At 36.0% G+C, this 22,562-nt stretch overlaps 1 protein-coding gene across 1 annotated transcript in view; it reads left to right on the top strand.

Moving 5' to 3' along the window:
• KCNH8 (potassium voltage-gated channel subfamily H member 8) overlaps positions 1 to 22,562 on the top strand; it is a 175,748-nt gene that overhangs the window by 103,828 nt on the left and 49,358 nt on the right. Inside the window, exon 7 of the mRNA XM_021538123.3 lies at positions 4,780 to 4,987. Coding sequence (XP_021393798.1) covers positions 4,780 to 4,987 — 208 coding nt within the window. The remainder of the gene's footprint in view (positions 1 to 4,779; positions 4,988 to 22,562) is intronic.

Genomic DNA, 22,562 nt, shown 5'->3' with positions numbered 1-22,562 from the left:
TACAGCCTGACCACTAATTTTTTGTATGTTCTAACATGTATTGCTTACAATTATAATTTACTGTGACTTTGGTTCCAACTCATCTTTTTTTTTCTTTTTTAGGAATATAATGACAAAAAGCTTAATCTGCTTTGAAAATATTGCTCTAAAAATGTTTGTTCTAAAATAAGGTGATGTCACAGTCATGATGGATTACATTTGCCTTGGCTTACTTATGCTAAGACAAAGGTTTTTATTCTGCTAGCCCTATTGGATTTTGTAGTGTAAGGATCCACAAAGTAAAATTGCAATAAGCAGCCAAGCAAACAATCCCCCCCCCGCCTAAAAAATGCAAAAACCTCCTAGTCCTCTGAATCGAAAAGTTTAGTTTTTGAAAAAAAGTGTCAGCAGAGGTTTCTTAATTTTGTGAATTTTTGCCATAAAAGACTAAGGCTTTCAGCTGTCCACTTTCTAATTCCCAGAATTTTGATCTTTCATTAACAGATGCACTCAATCTCAATTTCATTACAAGTGAGTTACAAACAAGTACAGAAATGACAGGATAAACACATATCAGGAAAAAAATTAACCATAGAAAAACACTAGTCAGGAAGGGTCGCATATAAGGCACCATGTTTCATTTTGTAATTTAATATCAGTTCCTTCAATGAACTCCCTTTTCATGTCATTTATTACATAAAGAACCATCAATCTAATACTAGTGCAGATGCTTTTTAGAACCTGATTGTTAGTTGCACATTGTTCACTGTTTCTTTATAAAAGCTGGGTAATCTATTTAAATATGTTACTATCTCAGTTTATCCCTTACACTCAAACCAAACAGCCAGTATAGTGCTATTGGTTTAATTTCTATTAATTTCATTAAATTGGCTGTGTTTACTTTCTGTCAAAAAAAAAAAATTAAAAACCTGAAAACAAATTTTTGTCCCCACTGGAAGGGACTGATAAGATTTCCATATTTAATTGTGGAAAAGAAAGTACTATCCAATGATTATTTTTACGGTTAAAATGTCACATTATTAAAAATACTGCCATAATATGATTAATACACATCTCCTGTTGTACTTTTAAACTTTTTCCCTCAAAAAGACCTCTGTATGATTCCTTGATGGGAACACAGTGCCTTACTGTATCATATCTCCTGTCGTGACAAGACTTGGCAACTGTTAATATAAACCTCAAGATAACAATGACTTGTCAGCTGTCTCAAGAATGGGGGGAGGTGTTAATCACACGACACTGTTTTCAGACTTCATGATTTAATAAGCCATTTCCTCATGTCTGTTCTCAGATTTTCACTTCATCGACTTTCAGATGTTGCCTCAACAGAACGGTGAGAAGGGGCATCAAGGACCATCCCAGCCCTTTGCTCCTCAGGCCCCGGCACAAAGGCCAAACCTTTAGGGATGCTCTAAATTCTGCAAGCCATAGGTACAGTGCCATACATACCTATGTATGTATGGCACATATATGTCATACCCCAGCTGGAGGTTGATGGAGCCAGAGTGCATGTAAATGCTGTGGAGTCGTTTGCTGGTTTTGTACATATTTTGAAAGAAACAAAAGTTAAACTGTATGAGCTGGCTCTACTGCCTTTACACCTTACCTGGATTCTGCCCTAGCATTAAAATCAGGAGCTCTTTGGAGATCTGAGACCACAGGCACATTCCTGCCTATCCTCAGTGCATGCCAAAACCCCAGCTCCTTCCATCCTTGTGTTCATCTGACATAAAGGTTCCCTTAATTTGGGGCAATATGGTTTTAAAAGTTGCCATAAAACCCAGGCCATTAAACACTAGTTATAATGATTGAATTGCTCCTTTCTGAGTAGCTATCGATGGTTGTAGAGCACGAGTATCATCATTTCAGAAAAAGCAAACAACCAGGTGGAAGAAAAAATATTAAAAATCTCTTCCACTAGTCATTTCTTAAAATGTATCCTGTTTCTTCATTAATTCGTTTTTTATGTAGGAGATGATTTGTCCAAGCAGAGAATTTAATTGCTGGTTTGTAGCAACTTTATTTTTTGTCAGTATTTCTCAGGACTATGCTGATTGAGTTTGTGTTAGTCTCAGATAAAATTCAGTCCCTGTCCTTTTGACAGAAAAAGGTTAACCCAGCTAGTCTAAAATGATTAACAAAATGGAAATTTTTGATGATTTTATATCTGTGGGCAAAGGAAAATCTATGCAGGCACAAGTATGAGTGCTGACACCTTATTTTGTCTTTCTAAATTTGTGACATAGAAAAAGAAGCTGCCTGATGGCATTTTAGATCTTCCAATGACATATTGGGCACAATACCAGAAGAGCATTTGGCATGACTAATGAGAAAATTCAGTGCAATAATACATGATTAACTACATCTGTGTTCAATTTTATGAAGAAATTATTTTGAAATTGGGGAGTTCTTAGGCCTTGAAATGAAACCTGCTTCCACATTAAAAAGAATATTTATGATATATGATTCACTGTCTTTATATTTGTAGCTTAACAAAAATGGTCCGAATTTAGGCAAGACTGATAACTGGCAGGGCACACAGAGAATTATAACAGTCATTTTGCAATTTCTTATTTGTAGGAATATTTAAATAAAAACTATTTCACCAAAGCTATCATTATTTAATTGTGATGTTTTAGAACACAGACTCTCATGGGAAGATGAAGGCTCCAAGGTGTAGGCCATAGTACATATACAATAATTATATACAAAATCATTATACAAATGTTTGTATGCTACTGCTACACCTTAGTCAGTCATTAATAGGAACCCATTTATGTTATAAATGCAACAGAACCATGTTTGGTTCAAACAAGCTGATGAGAGAGAAGAAAAGGAGACTTTGTGAAATTAATTTCCACTGAAACAGAGTCAGTTGGTACAATTTCATGGCGATTAAAGAATAACTATAAATTAAAGTTATATGACTGTAGTAATATAAACATGGCAATTACTTCAAATATTTTGCAGCCTGCTGTCCTAGATTTGCACTTATTCTTGGGTTTAAGGCCACAGACAAAACTAATTCTCTGGCACTGTAGATGGAGAATGACATAGAAATGAAATGCAAGAAATGACCTTGCAAATGTTTGTGTGCTCAAATATCAGATCTTATTTTAGCAATGTATTTTGGAAAATGCCATATTTTTGTTGATTTTCTTTTTTTTTCCCTTTTGTGTACATGAAAAAAAATGTAAAGGTTCTTGAGAAGAAAAACCCACACTAAATAATGAGCTGCAAATATTGCCCTTTGAAGAGGCTCATGGGAGAATTACTTATGCACTACCAAAACTGTAGTGACAAAAAAAAAAATAATGCTTGTATATTTCTTATTTTCTTCTTTGCAGGTTTCTCACATAGTTAATTCCGGAGAGTGGAATATAATCAATGAGTTGTTAAGTCTTTGAACAAATAAAAAACACCTGATGTTACAGAATATATCAGTCATGTCAAATCTAGCTGTTGGTGAAGGCACACCAATAAAATTTAGATTTCAGATTTTTAGCTTTCGTAACAAAAAGGCTGAGCTTCAGGATATTCTGGATTAGCAAAAACAAAAGGATATTGATTGAGCTGTGTTTTTAGACTTGTTTTTGAGAGAGCTCTATACTGTGCTCTGGGAGTGCTGTGGCAAGACACCTCAAGTCTCATGTTACTTTTCCAGCTCATGTGGATATCCTGCATCAACCTTAGGCCTTAATCCTACTGTCTCATTAATGAAAGAAGAGAGAAAGAAAAAAAGCTTACTCTTAATAAAAATTATAGCTATCTTATCTTAGAAAAATACAATAAAACTGTTTGGATCCTATTCTGTATATTGTTTTCTAAGTCTAGTCAACAGCTGAACACAAGCCAAGCACATTCCCTGCAAAACTGTAAGCTGTACATAATAAATATGGTATGGATATAGGTTGCAGGATGCTCTGGAAGGGTTGGGGTCATCTAGAGACTGTTTGTTTTATGCTGGAACTCCTCTAAAGCCAGAGCCATATACTTCATAAACTGATGCATACTTAGGGTGCTGAGCAGATTAGGTGCTACTTTTCCCACATAAACTTGAAAGGCAATAATATTTTAGTTAAGGAATTTAAGAAGCAGTATTAAAAGTTTTAATGAAAGCTTTTATGGAGTACTACTTAGTGCAGAGCAGTAAAATATGCCCAGATCCCTGAACACAGGGTTAAATCTCAAGAACAAATATGAGCCTCCTCTTAACTTCTCTGCTTTATTGTTCTGCAAAATATCTGATATTTTTTATTGCCTCTTCCATGCTAAATTATAGGCTGGTTTTATCTCATACATATTTAAATTAGTTATGCTGTTAGCTGAAGCTGAAAAATCATTGTGTGCTTGGAGATACTTATTTTGTGGTTTCATATTGCAATCAAATGATCTTTGGTCAGTTTGACAATTGTGTTTCTCTTCCAGAGCTGGGAAGAATCAATTTTTTGCAAACACAAATTTTTAAGCTAAATCTGAAAGAAGACTGCATGGAAAAAAGATAACGTGAAAGATCTAGTATTTCAAGTTTGTTTGGTTTATATCAGAACTAGTAATTGTGTGTTTACACATCAAAATTTCACACTTTTTTTTTAAGCATCTTCTTTGCTGTTCTCTGCTGTCTTTAGATTTAGTCTAGTCAGCTGTGCAGCTGAATGAAGAATGGGCAACAATTCATAGAGCTTTAGAATTTCCTTTCTTGAAACAAGAGAACTGTGTGGTAGAAGCTGACAAGCTGTTTAGATGCTGATGAGTGGTTTTCTCTGCCTGTTCTCCCAGGTTTCCCTTGTCCACCTTCTGAAAACCGTGCGGCTCCTGCGCCTCCTGCGTCTCCTGCAGAAGCTGGATCGCTACTCCCAGCACAGCACAATCGTTCTCACACTTCTCATGTCCATGTTTGCCTTGCTTGCTCACTGGATGGCCTGCATCTGGTATGTCATAGGGAAAAGGGAGATGGAGCAGAATAACCCCCTTACTTGGGACATAGGTAAGTTCTTCCTTCCCGCATGGACATATACACACATGTGTATATATCCATAAATGTATGTAAATATATAAAAGCGCGTGTATAAGCCGCTCAAAATGTTAGGTTCTATTCAATCTTATACCACTATTTAGTGCTGTTTGTAAAGAAAAGGAAGAGACTGTCACTCTGAATTTCTGATCAATCTAAAGAAGAGGGTTAAAATAAAAATAAGTTAGAAAAAAATATTAAATAATTATAGATTTTTAAGAGTGATTCAAAGTTTGGAAAATTCAGGATCTGTATAGGAAATTACTAGATAGACTGCATAGAAGAATAGATTAGACAACTCATCCTGGTTTTGCAAATTAGGATCATTCATCAACCAAAACATTCCCTCAAGTGAGCAGATTATTTCTTTCTGTGCATTGAAACAGATAGGCCCTGAAATGTCTTCAAGTGAAAAACTCCCTTTGAAATTATTGTTTAGAGGATCTGCAGGTTTAGATTTTTGCAGAGCATATGAGGTGTTTATCAATGGAATGCTCATCTTTTGTCCAATCTTTAGTTTCTACCCCAAGCCCCATACTGATCTGAGTGTTCCACATTAACTCTTCAGAGTTCATGCTTTTCATTTTTTTGTAATGAAACATCTTCCATAAACAAAGTTTATCTAAAGGTCAAATAGTTCCCCAAGAGAAAAAAATGTTTGGCATGGGGGAAATAATGCAAACACCTGTGACCAAAGTCTCAGTGATCTGCATTCAAACTGCAGATTGCCCTATTCTTATCTCCTTTAATTTTTTGTTTTCTTTTATCCCTATTATCATCTGTTTAAATATGATCTAATTATGAGAAATTGAAAGGAAAAACAACATCTTATAAAGGTGCTTAACCTCAGAGAAGTGAGGATGCTGGGTCAGGAAGAGAAAAAGTAAAAAGAAGATAGTTCAAGAAATGTGTTTCTATAGGTTACTTAAGGATTTGTGGAGTCTTCTTATTCTTCTAAATTGATTGTTGATTTATCTTTTCTTTTGCAAACCAGGTCTGTGACCTGCTGCTGAACTCTTTATAGAGAGCAAACTTCTGACAGAAAACACTGCAGCTCTAGGGGAGAATATACAAAGAAAGCCCACTGTTCAAAAATTGGTAAAATACCACTAACAGAGAAACAAATCCAGATAATAATAATAATGATGATAATAATGGCTCTCTGGTGGGAAGTAGCTCGGAAGGCACTTTGTCAGCTTTTGTAGGCCACAAACAATAGCTGCTTTCAAAGCATGCATTGCAGTCCAAATGATGATGGTGGGCTGCAGCCTTGCTCCCTGGGTAGGGCTGTTGGCCACGCTCTCCATGCTCCCTTTTCCCCTGAATCAAGGACATGGTCAAAAAACTCTTCTCATATACCCTGGGGCTCTTGACATTTATTACTACGAAAACATTAACCCTCACCCATCAGTTTTATCCTTCCTTGGACAACAGTAGTAATAACCAAATGTCCCAACAACCTTATAGAACCAATCCCAGTTTAATTGGAATGGAGACATATCCCACAGATCCCATTTGTATTTCAGTGCAGAGGGTTGTATCTGGGTTATCACAAACTGATCATCTTCCAGTGGGTTTCCCAGGCCAGAACTGTTCCTTAACAGCCCCCCACCACCAACTTACCTTAACCTGTGAAAATTAGAGGCATTCCCTGGACAGCTGTAGGTAGTGCGTTTCCATGTTGGATGGGCCAAAGCGCTTAGTGGTGTGTGATCTCAGACTTTCACTTTCTACATGGGAAAAGAGCTTTTCTATTGTGCTTACAGACAGGGAATTTTTTGGAATCTTTCTTTCTTAAAGGTGTGAGTCTGCATTTTTGCCTAGAAGGCTCTTCCACCACCTTAGTGGATGGTCTCTAAAATATTTAGATGCTATAAATTTATAATAAAAATTATACTGCAATGACTCCTGTAATGCTCTTACAGATATTAGTTCTAGAACTAAGTTAAATAATTTATAGCTTTGGGGATTAGTTTGGATTTTTTTTGTTTGTTTGGGGTTTTTTAAAGTGAAATGGTTATAAAATGTTGAAGTTTTAAAATGTTAAAATATTAGATACTGGCTTAAAGAAAAGAGCTCCGAAAATTCCAGATATCTGTCATGAAGCTGTTGTTTCACAGGGACCAGTCCAGCACTGACAAAATTTCTGGTTAAATTTATGTGTCACATATATGAGCACAAAAATTTAGATTATGTAATTTTTTCAATCAGTACAAATTCTATTGCTCTCCACATGCAAATTACTTGCTGATGAAAGACAATGAAATTAAGTCTTGGTCCTCTGTGTATCTTTTGCTATTCTTATGATTATATGTAGCCAGCCTTTCTTTGTCATTTAAGAGAACTTCAAATGACAAGTTCACTACACCTCATAGCATCCACACTGGGGATATTATGAGGGGAGAATAGTAGGTGTAATTTAGAGTATTAGGGATTAAGCAAAGTAAAATGAGGTCTGGAAATCATAATAAATCATAAGCAAATAATGCACACAGGAGAAATCTTGTTTGGAGTATAATTAAGGTAGTATTACTGTAAGGCACTGAGTACATCCTGTTCTCCTAAAGGAAGACCTCAACTGAAAAATCTGTGTTGTTTTGCAGAGTATATAAAAGAGGTTTCTTACTCCAGGCAAAGCAGTAGAATATGATCCATATGAGTGTCAAACCATGATACTCTTATACTTACAGGTTTTAATTTTTTAACTTTTAATTTTGATATATTAATACCAGAACTGGAGACTCAAGTTTCCATCAATGCATAATACTCAGAGTTTATTCCAGCCATTTCTAGTGGAAAATATTAAAAAAATACCATGCAAAATATATAATTCCTATACTTTTTTAATTAAAGGAAATGTTTCTCTTCCTTGGAAATTCTACTTTTTATTCTTCACTGGAATGTCTCAGGTGATGTTCACTTGAAAACAGTATGACACCTTGTATGGATGCTGCAATGTATGGAATAGCTGAAATATAGGAATGGGTTTGTTCTAAGAAAGGAAAATTATGTCTGGAATGAAAATATTAATTTGCTTTTTATGTTTACTGCTATTTTTGGGGGTAGAGGCAGAGGGAGAAAAAGGCTGTTAGCTTTTACTATCCCATTTAGTGCTTCCTCAGAAAGCCTGTAGCACAGATTTCAAGACTGAGGTTTGCTAACAGTTAAAGCAAACATTTTAAAGCTGCAGTACTGTTAACATAATACTTTGAACCTTGCTGTGCCATCAGATATGCACCATGGCCCAGATCTAGCAGCCTTTGCGTCTGTGTATCTATTTCTCTAGCTAATTTAAACAAATGTGATGCTTAATTTGCATTTGAATTGGGGCAATGGGAGTGATAACATTGTTCCTATGAAAATACCCAGAACAGAAAATGGTATATTGCTTTGTTCTTACTGGACCTAATTGTAAGCCTTTATTTCACTTTTTGTCTTTATTCAGGCAACATTCCCATGGCAAATAATTCAAAAATATGGTTACATTCACAAATTTAGCCACGTGGTTGCACAGTGAGAAAAGTGAACTGTCTGGGTCTAAAATGATGAGCTTTCATGATGTAGACCCATTGGGAATATTGTTAAAAACTGGACCTCTTGCTTAGCTCTGGTATTGCTAGATTTAATTGATTATGTGATTGGAAGATAAAGAGCATGGGCATTGGTTTTAGATGCTGGAAACCTTTACATCAGCAAGTTCTCTCATCTTAGGAAAGCGTTTTTTCATGTGCAACATTTTAACTTTAGTGTCTGATAAAACCATGGCTCTTGGACATATCATTCTCACCCACTGAAGACAGTGGTACAGTTCTTGTCCTGCTTTTCCCTTCTAGCATTTTCAGGTCCCTCTCTGTTATATTTCACCTTGTTCCTCTCATTTGTTTTCATTGGTGAAAAAAATGTTTCCCTGAGATATGGCATGATCTTCAGCAACTTGTAAAAATAAGATTAATTTTCTGTTAGCTGGCATGGAGTAGAGGCTAGAGTGTGTTTAAGTTCCTGGCTGATCTTAACAGTCCAATTCCATTGGCTCCCATTTCTATAGTTCAACTGGCATCAGATTTAGGCATGGGCTCTTTATTTGCAGGTTGCTGTTTTGTATTAATATATACTGAGCTATATACTATACCCCTTAATGATCTTATTAAACATGAGAAAATTATTCTTCTACCTGTCTCTACAGGAAACAAGTAATATTTAAAATATTTCCTGTTGCTGAAGGCACTCATTCTGTGAGTACCATGTGAGTTGTTGAAACCCAGCTGTCTTGAGTGTAGCAAGGAGATAAGGAGAGAGCCAAGAGTCAGGATGCTGGCTCCCTTAGATAATAAAAACTGTCAGGTATAATTTGTGGCACTGTCTCAAAAAAAATTCCTTCCTGTCCACCAGAAATTTAGCTGCAACTTTTTGTTGTTCCTACAATTCTGGATATGGAGGAGTTGTTACCCATGCAAAATACAGTAAAAAAAAAAAAACAAAAAAAAAAACCCTTTGTTTTTTTATAGTTAATAAATATTTTCTTTAGAATAAGCTTTAAAATCAAGCCTGTAAAGGGCATTGTTCTTCAGCTACTTAAATCTTTATTTCAGCTCAGGTTTTTACTAATTTTCTATTAGCTTTTTAATGTATGGCACTTTTGAAAACAAGAACTCAATTGTGACTGAACCACATACTCTGCAATATAAAACTTAGACACACATTTTGTTTATCACACTCTTGCAATAAGAGCCTTTAAAAGGACTTGGATGCTGACTCCCAGTGAACACCCACAGTTAGCTGTCAGTGTCAGGGTACAGAAAAAGTTGCTCAGAACCTGAGTAATGCCAGTAGAAAATGCTGAAAATAAGACTGTGCCTTTCACTCAGGTGTTATATGTCCCATGTTGGACTGAAGTGAACAGCCTGAACTGCAAAAACTATCTTTCCCACTGAGTTCTTCAGTAAATTTAGGTGCAGAGACAAGGTGACTCAAAGATCCCCACCTGGTGCAGATAGGAGGGAATCTCCAAGTGTCTTAATCATGTAAAGATTTTGGTGCTTCTGGCCCGATGCAGAAGTTGGCTGAAGTGGGTTTTCCAAAGTGCAGGTGTGCTACACCTTAGATGCAAACTTTAGGTTAAAAATCCTGAGTTCAGGTTCCTAAATTCTGCCTAAATCCTTTGTGGTCCCCAGGTAGCTTCACTCTTATCAGAATTTTGTAAGTCAGCATCAAGCTGGAATACCCATTAAGACAGACATTTACCTGAAGTTCTCTTGAGATTCAACAGCCTGGAAAGTTTTAGTGTCAGGAAGCTTTTTCCTAGTTAATGCTAAGAAACCAGATGCAGGTGGTTTTAGTTTTCACAAGGTCCTGAGCAATTTTGCCAGGAATTCTGAAGGTACAGATTAAAGCAGATCCTTGACAATAGATACTTGTGGCATCGGTATTATTCAGGTTAAGACTCAGGCTATCCTCTTTTCAGAAGAAAGACTATTTTTAGGTATGCGTGCATCTGCTAGTTCTTCCACAAATATTGTAGGTCAATGAACTAACAATTTTCTGGTATTCTTAGACCTGGCATAACCATTAGGTAAATAACAGTAGAAATCATATTGGAAAAATCAGTGCCATTACTTCCATTCTTGATCAATACAATACATAATTTGTCAAAGCAATAATTAACTTCTGAATCCCAGTGTTTTCATATTATAGGAAGTCTCAGAATGTACTGTAGAAGCAGGCAAATGTGAATGTGTTTTTGCAAAGAATAATTACTTAAATGGATAGACATGAGAGAAGGCTTGGTATGAAAGCTGAGATAGAGGCTTGTTGTTTATTTTTCTTTTTTTATATATGAATTATCTTCCCTATTAATGATCCTAGATCATTCCAGCTTTGTCCCTGTAAAATATTTCCTTCTGCTAAAGGATTAAAAACTTGGGTTTGAACGTGACATGAGCACTTTTTACTAAATCTAAACATTCAAAAACATTTTAAAAATATGAAAAATAATGATATTTTTTAAATGTGTTAATATCAGTCTACTTTTGAACCCTCTGAGACTGATGTTTGCAACATATTCTTAGCAACATGGTGACCAGGAACTTAGATTCAAAAAAAATAAAAGAAAACTGAGATTTTGTGTGATCACAAATCTCCAGGTAGTAGGGCTGTCAGGAAAATCAGCTAACAGAAGACACGTGGTAAAACTGCTAAAGAATGATGAGGTTTTGGACGCAGATTATGGAAATATTTGGTGCATGCGGGTACGTGTACCTACTTCTGTATTCCAGACCTACCTTCTGGAGTTTGAGCCTGGACCTACATCAAAACAGCTTCCAGTAATTTCAACAAATGTTCAGCTTATGAAGAGCTGGTTCTAATGAGCTACAACTGGAGTCTTGGGACAGGCTGCAGCTGGCACCTGCTCTGGTGCTGTCTGGCAGATGGCAGGGCTCAGCACAGGTGCCCAGCACACCCTGGTCTGCTTTAGTGGGAACATCAGTTCAGTTTGTTTTGTGGCGCTGTAAGAACTAAGTGAATCCTCCTCACTGCCAGAAAGAGCACTTGTAAATTTCCAAGGATCTCAGCCAAGAGAACTGTGTTCTACTGTAAAATATTGGTCTGGTTTCACCGCTCCAAACACACATCCATCAGGTTAGAACTGACACGTGTAGATTTATGAATCCTTGTGCAGAACAAGAAAGAACATCATGCTGACTACACTGCACACACTGTACAGATATTATAGCGTATAAAATATTACAGTGCTAGCTCATTCGCTAGAGGTGATCAATTGCTCACTTCAGTCTGTCATCTCTCTACCTGAATGTTTGATTTTAATTTCTTTTCCAGTCTCCTTCATTATGTTCTCAATTATTGGTTTTCTTCATTTTCAGTCATTAGTAATAACAGAACCTGTTCCTCTGGAAGTATGGTTCTGGTTTTGAACATGAATCTTTAAAAAAAGAGTTTTTAAAATATACTTATGTCATGCATGACTGCTAGTATCTTCAATTTAGCAAAATTAATCATAATGCTCTCTTGACCTGGGGTACCTGCATGGAAGGTCCGTTGTTGTATGGAATAGAAATATCTGTATACTCACCTGTCTAGTTTTTTGGTGGTTTTTTTTTTTTAAGAAGCAGAGCTGAAAATTCACTTTTAATTAATATTTGAAGGAAATGGTTGATCGTTACCAGTCTTGTGAAATATTTGGGGTATCAATATCTGGGAGACTTAGCCAACTAGTTTGGTGGTTTCTTGCAGTATTATAGAAAATAATTAGCCCCTGGAGTGTCATATAGAAATAATAAATAGGAATAAAGCAGACAACCAAATGATGATCACTTTGAAGCTATGAAACTTTTCAAAGTACTCATCTTACGAATTTCCTCAAACTGTACTTATTGCATTGCATGTACTTTGAAAAAGACAAGGATATACTGATATATTCTGAAGCATTACATGGTGATGAAACACTCTAAAGCAGTTCAAACAGAAAATTTTAATCCCAGGAGAATATCCAACATTGGAATGCTTTTAAATAATTTTATTGACATTTTTAATCCTTACAAGTTTTAGTCCTCTGTGAAAGTAATGCTTTTATTGTATGCAATGTGTACATTTTCCATTAATTCTTTGAGTGGTGAAAATAATATTTTATGTAAAATACTATATATGAGGCCAAATTTGGAGAAGCTTGTGGTGTGAAATATTAATGAAAGAAAAAAAATTTTTTCTGTAATTGGGTTAGACTTTTGAATAAGGAAAAAAATGAAACTTCATCTGGCTTTTGAATACATCCTATTTGCAGATAAACATAGTTATTATTTTTAGCACAACAAAAGCAAAGGCACATAGTATTTTCTGTGTCTGTCAGTCAGTTAAATCAGACACAGAGAAATTTAACTGCTGCAAAGGAGATTCATTTGCAAAACTGGAATCACCAGACCATGAGTAGGAAGTATGTGTGGAAACCCATCTACCCATGGTAAAGGCCTACACTTACAAATTAAGGTCTTGGAAGGGCTTGGCCCTATTTCTCTGTGTTTTGTATGTTAGATACATATTATATAAACAAATATATGCCATATATATCAATATACTTTCTACAACAGATTTTCTTTATTAAAATCTCTCTTTTCAAACCAGTGTATACTAGATCTTACCAGGATCTAAAATATTCATAGAAATTAAGTTTGTGGGAATTATTCATTTTCTGTTTGTAAACCCAAACCAGTGTTTTTGAGGTGCAGGTGTGTGAAACTAAAATATCATTTATTAAGCTGAACTGAAGCATTCCTTTTGCATTTAGATTAACATCAATTTGTATTTTAGCTGTTCTGAGCCTTTGTAAGTTTTCCCTGCTGCTCTTTCCTATAGGCTTAGTTCCTTGATTAAACTGTGTTTTCCTTTACACACCATACTTTGCCTTCTGATTGAACCATTTTAATCAATCACCAAACACCCCAGGACGGAGATACCCTATTGGATTTGTAGCCCAGAAAAAAGCAGTCATGAAAGTAGCTTATTAAATGGAGTGTGATGTTTTTGATATCATTATTAATACACGTCCAAGATTTTGTAACTAGTAAAAGAAATTTTGGACAGTTTTTAAGTCAAAGGTAAAAATCTGCTGCGTGGACAAAGCCCCTGAGATTTAACAAAGTGTCCTCCTGTGTTGAACCACAGATTACCTGGGTATCATTTATTAATTCTACAAAGCAGTTTTTATCTGCGTGGAAAAGCTGTATCTGGACCAATTTCTGCAGCCATGATAGAAATTCTCAGTGCCACACGTAGGGGAAAAATCTGCCTCATAAACACCTAGAGGAGGGGATGGTCCCAAGAGGTAAAATAACACTAGCATCTTTCCACGTGGCTTCTGTAATGGGAACACCAGAGAGTATAATTAATTGCAAGTTGAAAATATTGTGTACAGAAGCTCTGTTCAATCAATTTGAAGTTACATCAGAGTCTTTAACCCTTAACCGTACTTGGAGCTGTAGATCTCTTGGCTGCAGAGAGCTTCTGGGGTTTATTTAAACCCGTCAGATAGCTGAAGCAGGACTATCACATGCAGTAAATTGGGTCAAACACAGCTTGCTCCATCCTAGTCCTGAAAACATTGGCTGGGTAGCTTGTACTAGGGTTACACTACCCTCCTCTGAGAGCTTTGTACAATTTGCTAAAACATCAGTGTCTCCTACGCATTGGTGTATTAGGATATTCTGTTAGGACTTGGAAATTTCTACTTCTACTTTAAAGCTCATGGCTTGGCTGATCAAACTATATCTTTTCAATCCAGTTTAAATCCATAAAGCCTTTGCTATGTATTTTGAAATCTTTCCAGCAGCTGCTTCAATCTGCGATTGGACTGCCTCTCAGCCCCATCACATAGGTAGAGATCCTAGGGTGCTAGAATGCCATGTTGCATTCCAGAGACATCCCATGACTAAAATAACATTTCTTTTCTTTTGTAGCACAAGAATGCCTCACATTTTTAATGTAGAGATGTCCTTTGTATATATTCCTATATTCTATTTATTTATCCTCTTTTCCCTGCCCTTTTCCACAGCAGGTGCTTGATAAAAGAAGGATTTTCTGCTGCCAGAATAGAAAACCATTTCTGTACAGAAATGAAGAAATTATTCAAGAGTCTTTTCTTTCCAGTCCCTCTTCCATTTTCCTATACCCTGAAAAATGTTTCAGTTCATTTTGTACTTTCAGGTGATAGTGCTTAAAGTTACCTAGCACTTACTTTCAGTCAAAGAAGCCAATGTGAAGCTGGGAGAGTATGTCAATGAATTCTGCAGCATGTAAAGTTTTTCACAAGTCACATTCTGTAAAAGTAATTATACCTAATTATTTTAAATTGTTTTTCATTGTCAGGTTTAAGAGAGCTGGAGGTAAAAACGCTAATGCTTAGGATTCCCTTATGTCACACTTCAAAAAGGCCTGTCATTTCTGCAGACACAGATGTATTATTTCAGAACTGCGTCAGCTTTGAAAATGTAGTATACTTTTCCATTCAGACACCACTTTCTTCCTTACTTTTTACTCTTTCTTTGCATCAAGCCTGTATTACACTGCAAATTCTTGGGGTTTATTTATTATCTTTAGATATAATTCAGAGTAATAGATCTCTGTTCCTGATCTCTCTCTCACAAAAGCCAAATATGTTTGGATCTAAACTTCCTTGATTCAAGTGGAACATAATAAAAAAATTAATTGAAAAATGTTACTTATGTTGTAGAATCAAGAAATAAAAAAGCTAAGAAAAAGAAAGAGCAAATAAAGTGCTAATACCATTTATCATAGGGCTGCTTGTCAGAAGCAGGTCCCTGTAGAACACAGTGGCTCCTTAGATAAGAACACAGAGGAGAATATTTAGACAATGCTGTAAAATCTATGGAGCAAGCAGGGAGAGGATTGTAGTGAGGGTTAGCACACTTAGCTGTTATCTAACCAGCATGGATGTCAGCAATAAAGAAGACAAGGAGAAATGGATGTCATGTAGGCTGCAGCGGTCTATGCTGACCCAAACTGAACCCCATACTGTCATTACCATCTCCTGTGTCATCATGCAGGCCATTCAGATGGAAATTAACATGGTTTTATTGCAATTCTGCAATTAACCTTTCATTTCATTTCATTTGCAGTTAGACCTACAAAAGGAAACAGGTTCTGTGCTGAGGCTTCTGCCCCTGCTTCAAGGCGTCTGCCCCTTTTTTGCCAAACTGGGAGACTGCATTTGAGCAGGCAGTAGGTGCTGAGAGTTGGCTCGATTTCTGGAGTGAGGAGGTTGGTAGGAGAGGGGAAGGTACCACCTGTCAGTGATCATTTCTTGCATTACTCAGATTTAAAAAGCAGAGTCTGGAAGTAAACAACTCTACTCTTACAGGCTGCTGGTTGTTACACAGAATGAAAATATCAAATATGTGTAGTAAATTACACTGATTTTCTAAAAAATATAGTCCTCTTGATATCTTGCTCTTGCAAATAAACAATACTTTTTTTACAAAGGTTTAAAGATATTGATTACCACTTTCACTACCTCCATGAGAATTTATTTGCAGAGTCTGAGTCAGAACTTTAATATATTAACTCTTAGGACTGAGAAATAGTCATAAGAACTGAAAGACTTCATTTTGTATTTCTCTGACGGTGAGACCTGAGCAGGTGAGAACAGCAGGGTGGAGGTGAGATTAATTTACTAACTATGCCATGCTGCACACACTTAGACTCAAAGTTTTGCTAGCAACTTTAAAACTTACATTCTGCAAGGCTGTGTTGTGTGGGAGATTTTGGCATATTTTGATAATGAAGCTTTCATTTTGAAGTCATCTCCATTGCTTTCGGAGGAGAGTGCTTATTTCTTTAAAAAGATATGAATAGCCTGCCTGTAGTAGCTCAAAACCTTTTTGGCATGATTTGGACTCCAAATACATAAAGCTGCAAAACAGGATTCTAACTCTTTAGCTGACACCATAAAAAACACTCCTCATTACTATAAATTATATTGCAGGAACACCTGGGGTGCTACTTATGGGTCAAGGCCCTCTTGTCTCCATTGCTGAATTAAAACAGGATAAAAAGGCTGTTCTTGCCCAAGAGGATATTACAGTCTAAATATAAGATCAGAAAAGCTCCAACAGATGGGTACAGACTGATGGAGCACAGGGAAGCAAAGAGGGCATAGATGGACGTGCTCTTTGCACTGAATGGACGGCCAGCACAAACATGTCTAGCTCCAAACTTAGCTGCAAGGCATTTAATAGTCTGGGAAAGGACAGTAACAGCCAGTTTGCCTAAGGAACAGTAATGTTAAATACTGAAACTCTTTCTGCAGTGACATCATGAGCATTTCCTTAAAGAAGACAATATTCACTTTATTTAAATGCTTCTGATTATGGCCTTAAAATTTTATCTCTTAAATTGCCTATATGTTTATATTTGTATGGTTTACCTATAATCTATAAATTAAATTAACATTATACTATATTACAAAAAAAGTAGTTAACTTACTTATGCTATTTTTTTTTAAGTGTAAGAACACCAGGAAAATATAGTGGGTAGAACAAAGCAAGATAATTTTCAAAAAATGAAAAAGTGTTTTTCTTCACTCCAAATATGATAATGGCATTAGAGCTGTTTGTAAACTATTCCTCATAAAAATAAAGCTTCTAATAAAAATAGTTAGCTATATTAAGTGCTTTGCATGTATTGCATTCAACTCTTGCAGAAAGTTGATATTGAAAATTTCCCCATCTTGTCCTTTCTTTGGACCTCATGATCTCCAAGGTCTTTTCCAACTTATTTGATTCAGTGATTCTGTGATTCAATGATGTGAGGAAGAGAGACTTGCAAAAGCAAGAGGGATTTAAATCTGCCATATATTCAAACACAGTCATCTAACAAATTACTATTGAGAAGAGCTGTACTAGCTTATCACAGAGAAGAGTTTCAAGAACATTCCTCTTCTAAATGTACTGACTCTTTGATAAAGGAGGCTGAAGGGAGTAATGACCTAGTTTCTCAGGAATGCAGGTGCACTGACCATGTATGCTGGAGCTTCTTGGCAACAGTAAGTCTAAATGTTTAGAGAACTGTCATAAAATATCAAGTGGAATGTGTTCCTTTCAGATCTGCTGAGTCAACTCTTAAAATCCTTATACATAGCTCTTATATGTAATATAGATAGGTTTCTACCTTGGAATAAATGTATCTCTACTGTAAGGGGAATCTTTATTACATTATACTCTGAGACTGGGATGGAGGTGTATTGGAGTCTTCCTCATAAATATGAGGAGCAGATCTGTCTGATTTGTTTAGCTATGCACAGAATACCAGCTGCATGTTCCAGAGATGCAATCTGCAGCAAGGCAGTGTAGGGGTGAGGAGGACAACTCACCCAGAGCCTTTTGGAGGTGATAACCTCTGTGTTCCTGCAGAGAATTAGCTGGCTTTTTGAAGACTGTCTTGGAGCTCTGCCCAAAGGGCTATCTTCCCCCAGTACCACTCCTTCCTTTCTTCTCTCACCAGAATAAGCTCAACTTGTAGTCATGAGGTAACTTCTCTGGAAAGACAACATTTTGCCACATGGTGGAGAAGAAATGTAAATAGATAATTCACACGAATTATCTACCAACGTTAAGCATCTAAGGGCTCTGACAGTGAAACTTTATCTGGGCTCTTCCTCAGGGGTTTCTCACAGTAGAAGAAAAAGTTCAAAACTTTATTTTGCAGACAAAAGAAGATAGGATATCATCTAGAAATTTTAAGATTTAATGCATCAACTATAGCTGGATTCTGGCTAGAAATGTGCAGGGCTTGAAATGTGTGAAGCTGTTGGTAATTCATGTACACTGTGTTTTGTAGAGTGTTTATATAGCATTTTGCATTAGATGGAAGATATGCCAAACTCCACAGTGTTCTAACTTGTTGCTAACTAAATGTTCTAAAATATATCTTTCCAACATTGTTTTCTAATAAAATGCTATCATTGCAAATATTTAATATCAGGACTTTTGCTCTACTGTTTTTAAGCCATGAACATGCCCAGCAGTGATTAATCAGAGGCTTTTTGCATTATAATTCTTATTGTGCCTTTACTGGAGTGGATTGCAAGCTTCTCATAGGACATACCTCTCCTTGCACTTATGGCTTCCCAAAATGAAAATGTATTTAACAGACCACACCTTGGCAATGACAACAAATTATTTCCTACAAGGCAGTTTTGTCTATATCTCAAAGGCGGCAGCAATATTACCATGAGAAAAGAGAAATGCTACTTTTTTATTCTAAAAAGAGATACTTCCAATTCAGACTTGAGTTTTATCAGATAATTAAGGCCTAATTTTCAGGTTTTCTGCACTTTTTTGGGCTCAGCTGTTTTTCTTGTTATAAGGAACATTGCAATTAGATGTTAGATTTTTTTTTTCCTATTTTAACGCCTTGACTGAGCTCCTCTTCCTACTGAAACTGATTACTTCATGGAGTATTTATTTCACCATGAAGGTTTCATTTTCAATGAAAACAATGGGTCAGTATCTTGTTATGACTTTGTCAAATTAGATGAGTTAAAGCTCTGCAAAATGTTGGTGGTTTTTTTATGCTACCTTCCAAGCATACATTCAAGCAGAAATACAAAAGCCAATTTATTTACAAAGAGTATTCTTTAGCCTTATAAAAAAATTCACGTTTCAAATCAAATTAACTTTTGATAGACCTGACAGAGGTTAGGCTTGTATCTAAAAATGCTCTAACACAACAAGGAGTACACATTTAGTTTGGAAAGCTCTATGGGTTTTGAAAGTATTTTAAAAATATCTGTCTCAACGTACATCTCTAAAACTTTCCCTAAGGATCTTTGGGATGATTGAGTTTCCTCTAGGTTATTGTACCTGCAAAGGGTAAGGCAGGCATTCAAAAGGAACCAGATATGAAAATATTAATGTCACCTACCTGCCTTGGACTGCAGAGGTTTGTGCATCTTTAATGTCCAAGCCTCATGAGCAATACAGGAATCTTTAATTTTCACCTTTGTTTTTGTCTTCTGACTGAATTAAGTCCAAGTTCAAACTCTCTGGATGATGTTACAGATGCTCAAAAATCAGTGGTAAAATTCCCCAAATCAGCAGAAGATTACAATTTCATCTCATATTTGATCCATTTAAAAAAAAATGTAGATGCAAGGGTCTGAATTGTCAGCTTTATTAGGATGTGTTTGTGCCTTGGATTCTGGCTCATGATGATCTCTCACTTCATGTGCTAGTTTGGGAAGCGATATAATAAAAATTCTATCCAGTTTCTCTACAATGGAAATCAAATGGCCAATTTATTGAATCAAGATATTCCTAATGTTCACCTGAATTCTAATATGACGATGATCCTCAAAGTTGCTACTGGTGGATCTATAATTTTGTAGAGATGTCTCATCATGGTTTGTTTCTGAGAATGATGTGGCTTTGCAATTCTCAGCTATTTTACTTGTAATTTTAAAATATTCCATTTTGTAATTTTCAGTGTTTGCAAGCTCCGCAAAAATATGCTGTTAATATTTTCACAGGGATATTTAAATGACATATATAGAACCTACATGAAAGACTAGAATTTTTGTTTATGGATTAGACTTTAAAGAAGTTAACATCTGAGATCTGAAGTATGAAATCTTATAAAATTTGTTCTCTCAGCTCTGAAGATTTTATCTGCTGAATAGAAAGAAGCACAGAGTACTTGATGCAAAAGGGATTATCTTTCTCCTCTTTGATTACATATTAAAGGAGTTTTTGAGGTGTTTGCTTTTTTTCTTACATATTGTCCGTAATGTGCACATTCAGCAAATAAATGTATATAACCTTCCATATATGTCTCACATTTTGGCACTTGAAAATCTAGCAACAGAGGTTAAGTATAATCTGCTGGAACAAATTCAACATAGCCCTTCATTACCTGATTAGCTGATGTAACCAATACACCAGAAAGTTGCCAGGGATTATGACTTCAACACAGAAAAATGGGGGAAAATACCAAAATAGACATAAATTAGATGTAAAGGTATACAGATAATGGGTTTCAAAAGTAAGAAAAAAGCAATGCTATGATGTGTGGAGGGCAGATACCCCTGCCTTGCATTGATCCAAAGCACTAATCCCATCCTTGCTGCACACATGGCAGTTCCAAGTCAGCACAGCTGGTGTCTGGGCTCTGCTCCCAGGGTCACACAGGGCAGCCTTGAGAGTGACTCTACCACAAGGACTTCATTCACAGGCAATGGAGATAAAATTATGCTTCATATAGGCCAAGTTAGACCTGTTTCTTTTCTGTGTTGTAGCAAAAATTTCCCTCCACAAAATTTGAATACTGCAGTAGTGTTCCTTTACTTCTGTAACACTACCACTCTCATTCTGGCCATGTAACGTCTTTCTAGTTTAAGGATAAAACAATCATTAAATTCATCATAATAAAGAATATACTCTGATCAGTTAATTCAAAGCTAAAATAAGAGGTATTTAGAATAAATTCTTTTGAAACTTACTTTAATAGCTTTAAGCAGTCTCAGTACTTGAGAAATGTGTTATTTTCTTTAGCAAATTAGTTTTCTTTCTCATTTTAGGTGTCCACTCTTTGCAGGAAAGTGTGTTGGCAGAATAAAGATCAAGGGAACTAGATTAATGCTAATCATTTTAATTGTCCTGCAGCCATTATGGTTAGGTCTGTTGTACTAATATTGAAATCACTCTAGTTTAAATTTCATGCATTGCTAATCAACTTTTACTTGTCTTCAATAACAGCTAATTTTCTTCAAATATAATTCTCTTGGCGAGAGCTGTTCCTTTGTACCCTGTACTTGTTGGCAGATCATATAGACACACCTCTGGTTTCCTCTTACATGCTTATTTATTGTCTTCATTTTGAAAAAAGCATAAATTCATGTCCTGTATTTTACTAGTGTGCAATTCTGTCATTTGAGTACATGTGCTAGAGCTGTGTTTACACACTCTCACAACCTGCAACTGTGTCACATGTTCAGGACTGTGTCTTGGTCTTGGTTTCTTGTTTTTTTGCTTTGTTTTGGACGGGGAGGGAAAGGTTGTGTGTGGGGGGTGGTTAGTACCTTTTTTATTTTCCTAAATTGTGAAAGAAAAGCCCAATTCCTATTTTGCTTATTGACCCTGTTCAATAAGATCTGTCACATTTACTGTCCTCCAGAAGCAATGGTATGATTGCTCTTGCCCTCTCTGGGGTTCTTTAATCCTAAAACCATCTGCTCTGGTACCTGAGAGCCTCCCCTAACATGACAGGCAAAGGCACCATAAATCAAACCTGTAAACAAATGATCAGGTTTTGTGACAATGAAAGAGTAACAGTGATATTCCACAGGGTGAAATAGTAGGAATGGTGCTGTTTGGTCTATTAATAGCCTGGGGAAAAACTACAAATGTTTTAGCAGGGAGAATTTGTACATGTCAAAAACATTTTGGCTAGATAGGGATAAAAAAGGCTTTGAAACTCTTGTGAAGAACCTGAGTAATCACCATGAGAACAGAGGCAATAATTATTCAATAATGCAGTCATACACACAAGAAGTAAAATTATTTCCTCTTCTTATACACCTTTAGATCCTGAATGTACTATATCAGTCATCAACATCTAGGGAGTAATTGTGCAAAATTTTTTGCAAGCAATCTTAAAAATGAAGCTACTGTTTTAATGTCTAATGAATAATAACTGGGATTTGATATGGTAAAATGTATTCATTATGCTGTTCTAAAAAAATCTCATCTCAAATACAATATTAGCTCTGGCGTACTCTCTTCAAATGAACTTTAGCTATGATACATTCTGAAGAAGCCACATAGTTGAGGGAAGTGATGTGGACATCTAAAATCACAGAAACTGTAATCACAGGTGTTTTTACCTTAAAAGAAGGAAATTCACCTACTTGCTCTCTCTGTTCTGCCTTAAGGTTTATTTTTGTGGAGGTAAATACAAAGAAACATACAGATGGATACAGCTGAGAATCTTGGTTCGTTGACATCAATAGAAACTTGGACTATTTTCC

This window comes from Lonchura striata, chromosome 1 (assembly GCF_046129695.1).
Source record: "Lonchura striata isolate bLonStr1 chromosome 1, bLonStr1.mat, whole genome shotgun sequence".
Lineage (NCBI taxonomy): Eukaryota > Metazoa > Chordata > Aves > Passeriformes > Estrildidae > Lonchura > Lonchura striata.
Note: the sequence above shows the minus strand (reverse complement) of the source record. Positions and strands in the feature narration are given on the sequence as shown.